Source organism: Bipolaris sorokiniana (assembly GCF_000338995.1).
Source record: "Bipolaris sorokiniana ND90Pr unplaced genomic scaffold COCSAscaffold_113, whole genome shotgun sequence".
In the NCBI taxonomy this organism is placed as follows: Eukaryota; Fungi; Ascomycota; class Dothideomycetes; order Pleosporales; family Pleosporaceae; genus Bipolaris; species Bipolaris sorokiniana.
In genome coordinates, this window is record NW_006912004.1 from 1 (window position 1) to 2554 (window position 2554).

At 50.9% G+C, this 2554-nt stretch overlaps 1 protein-coding gene across 1 annotated transcript; it reads left to right on the forward strand.

Moving 5' to 3' along the window:
* Positions 1-604: 604 nt before the first annotated feature.
* On the forward strand, positions 605-991 carry COCSADRAFT_104806 (uncharacterized protein; the record flags this gene model as incomplete). The annotated part of the gene is made up of 2 exons (XM_007708019.1): positions 605-680; positions 813-991. 2 exons carry the CDS (start codon positions 605-607, stop codon positions 989-991), a joined length of 255 nt encoding a protein of 84 aa, XP_007706209.1.
* Between the last annotated feature and the right edge of the window lie 1563 nt (positions 992-2554).

The window sequence follows — 2554 nt, forward strand, 5'->3', positions numbered from 1 at the left end:
TGGGAAGCTCCAGCTACCGTACGAGGCGTGAGAGGGTTCCTCGGGTTTCGCCAATTTCTATCGCAGATTTATCCCTAACTTTTCAAGACTCGTAGAACCTCTCGTACGGTTAACAAGAAAAGACGCCAAATTCGAATGGGGCCAAGACCAAGAGCTGAGCTTTGCCGCTCTTAAGGAAGCTTTCCTCTCTGACGAAGTGTTAGCTGCCTTTGACCCAGACAGACGGACAGTAGTAGAGTGTGACTCATCTGGACGAGCAATAGGTGCTGTACTTCTGCAAGAAGACGACGAAGGTACCCTACGTACGATAGCTTACTTCTCCCGAAAGCTACTAGTGCATGAAGCGAACTACCCAATCCACGACAAGGAGCTACTAGCGGTGATCTGCTGCCTGAAAGAGTGGGACGCTGAATTACGAGGCGTACGAGAATTCGAAGTAGTTACGGACCATAAGAACCTAGAATACTTCACCCACAAGCAAAAGCTCTCCGAACGCCACGTACGATAGAACTTAGAACTAGCCCGCTTCCCAAATATGAAACTCCGCTACCGCCCTAGCAAGAAGAACGTACGGGCGGACGCCTTATCTAGGCGAGACCAAGATATGCAGAAGGACGACCTAGACGAGCATTCAGCATCAAGAGAATTCATCATGCTAGTGCCAGCCCAGACCCAGGAAAGTATTGCGGTTATGCCTGTACAAGACACTACCGACACTCAAGAAGACGTCTCTCCCCTAGTGTCGACTACACTGCCGCGACCACCACATTTTCCTACGCTCGTACGAGCCTATTGGGATAGCGCCGTGCAAGAAGATTCTCTATACCAAGAAATAAGAGCGGCTGTACGGGAAGGAAAACGATCTCTCCCAAGCTCTCGTAAGATTGCTATCTCTTTAGGCGACTGTACGATTAATGCTAAAGATAAGTTGTGCTGGCGTAATAGAGTATGGGTACCTGAATGTGAACCACTTCGGACAGGAGTAATCTAAACTGCGCACCTGTCTCTGCTAACAGGACACTCTGGACGAGAGGAAACATACAGAATTATCGCAAGAGAATGGTATTGGCCAAACATGAGCACTGATGTACGCCGTTACGTACGGAATTGCGAGCTATGCCGGAAAAGCACCCCCTGGAGGGACGGGAAACATGGGTACTTGAAACCATTACCCGTTCCTAGTCGTACGTGGCAACATCTAACAGTCGACTTTATCACGGGTTTACCTAGCTCTTAAGGGAAAACCAATCTTATGGTAGTGAAGGACAGACTAGGTAAAGGCATCGTGCTAATCCCTATGGACAAGATCGAGATAACAGACGTCGCTTGGGCCTTCGTACGGGAAGTCTACCGGCATCATAGCCTTCTACAGTCTATTATGTCCGACCGCGGCCCCCAATTCGCCAGCTCTCTTTGGAAACAGGTCTGCCAGCTACTTGGTATCCAGAGAAATCTCTTAATAGCCTATCACCCACAGACGGACGGAATAATAGAGCGCGCTAATAGCGATATAGAAGCAGTCGTACGGATCTTCTGCAACTACGATCAAGACAACTGGGCATAACTCTGCCCCCTTTTAGAACTTATGCTTAACTCCCGTACGAACACGACAATAGGAGTTTTACCTTTCTTCCTGCACTATGGTTACCATAACACTCCTTTCCCCCAGCCCCAAACGGTCACGCAAGCCGACGAAGTAGGAGAAGCTGCAAAGGAGATTGTCTGGACGATTAGTGATGCTGCTAACTGGGCTATATCTGCCATGACCTACGCCTAACAAGAACAAGAACGACAAGCTAACAAGTCCCGCAGACCAGCGCCCACCTACCGCGTAGGAGACTGGGTATGGCTAGACTTACGCGATGTACGTACGGCTAGAAGTAGTAAGAAACTTGATTGGAAAAGCGCCAAGTTCCAGGTTGCTCGCGTACGAGACCCTTACTGGGTGGAATTAGCCGTGCTATGGGAAACAAAGACTTACCATGTAGATAAGCTCCGTCCGGCGGCTAACGACTTATTCCTATCGCAGCAGACGGACGACACCAACCCAACTGCTACAGTCGTACAAGATAACGAAAACAATGAGGAACACTTAGAGTGGACAGTACGAGACATCACGGACGAGAGAATAAGGCGCAGGCAAATAGAATACCTTGTTCATTGGGTGGGCTACGACGAGCCCACATGGGAGCCCGCCGCCCATCTCGCTAACACTACGGCCCTACAGTCATGGTTGTCCCACACCTAACCTGGACGACAACCTAACGGACGACTCAGAAGAAACTGGCGAAGGCAGGCCCACCTACTCCACGAGCAGGGGGTTCTCGGCACCACCCGCAGCCGGACGACCACGCTGGTTGCTACTGCTAGGACCGTCAGGGAGCCTCTTGCGCCCACCTCCTATACGAGAGACTGCCTGCTGAGTGACACTGCAACGAGCTCTATGGTCTTGCTAGACGCAGTTAGAGCAGGCTCCACCTCACTCACCGGCGATGGACACGCAGCCAGCGAATGCGGTAAACTCCTTCTCGCCTCGCAGAACAGCGGCGCAATT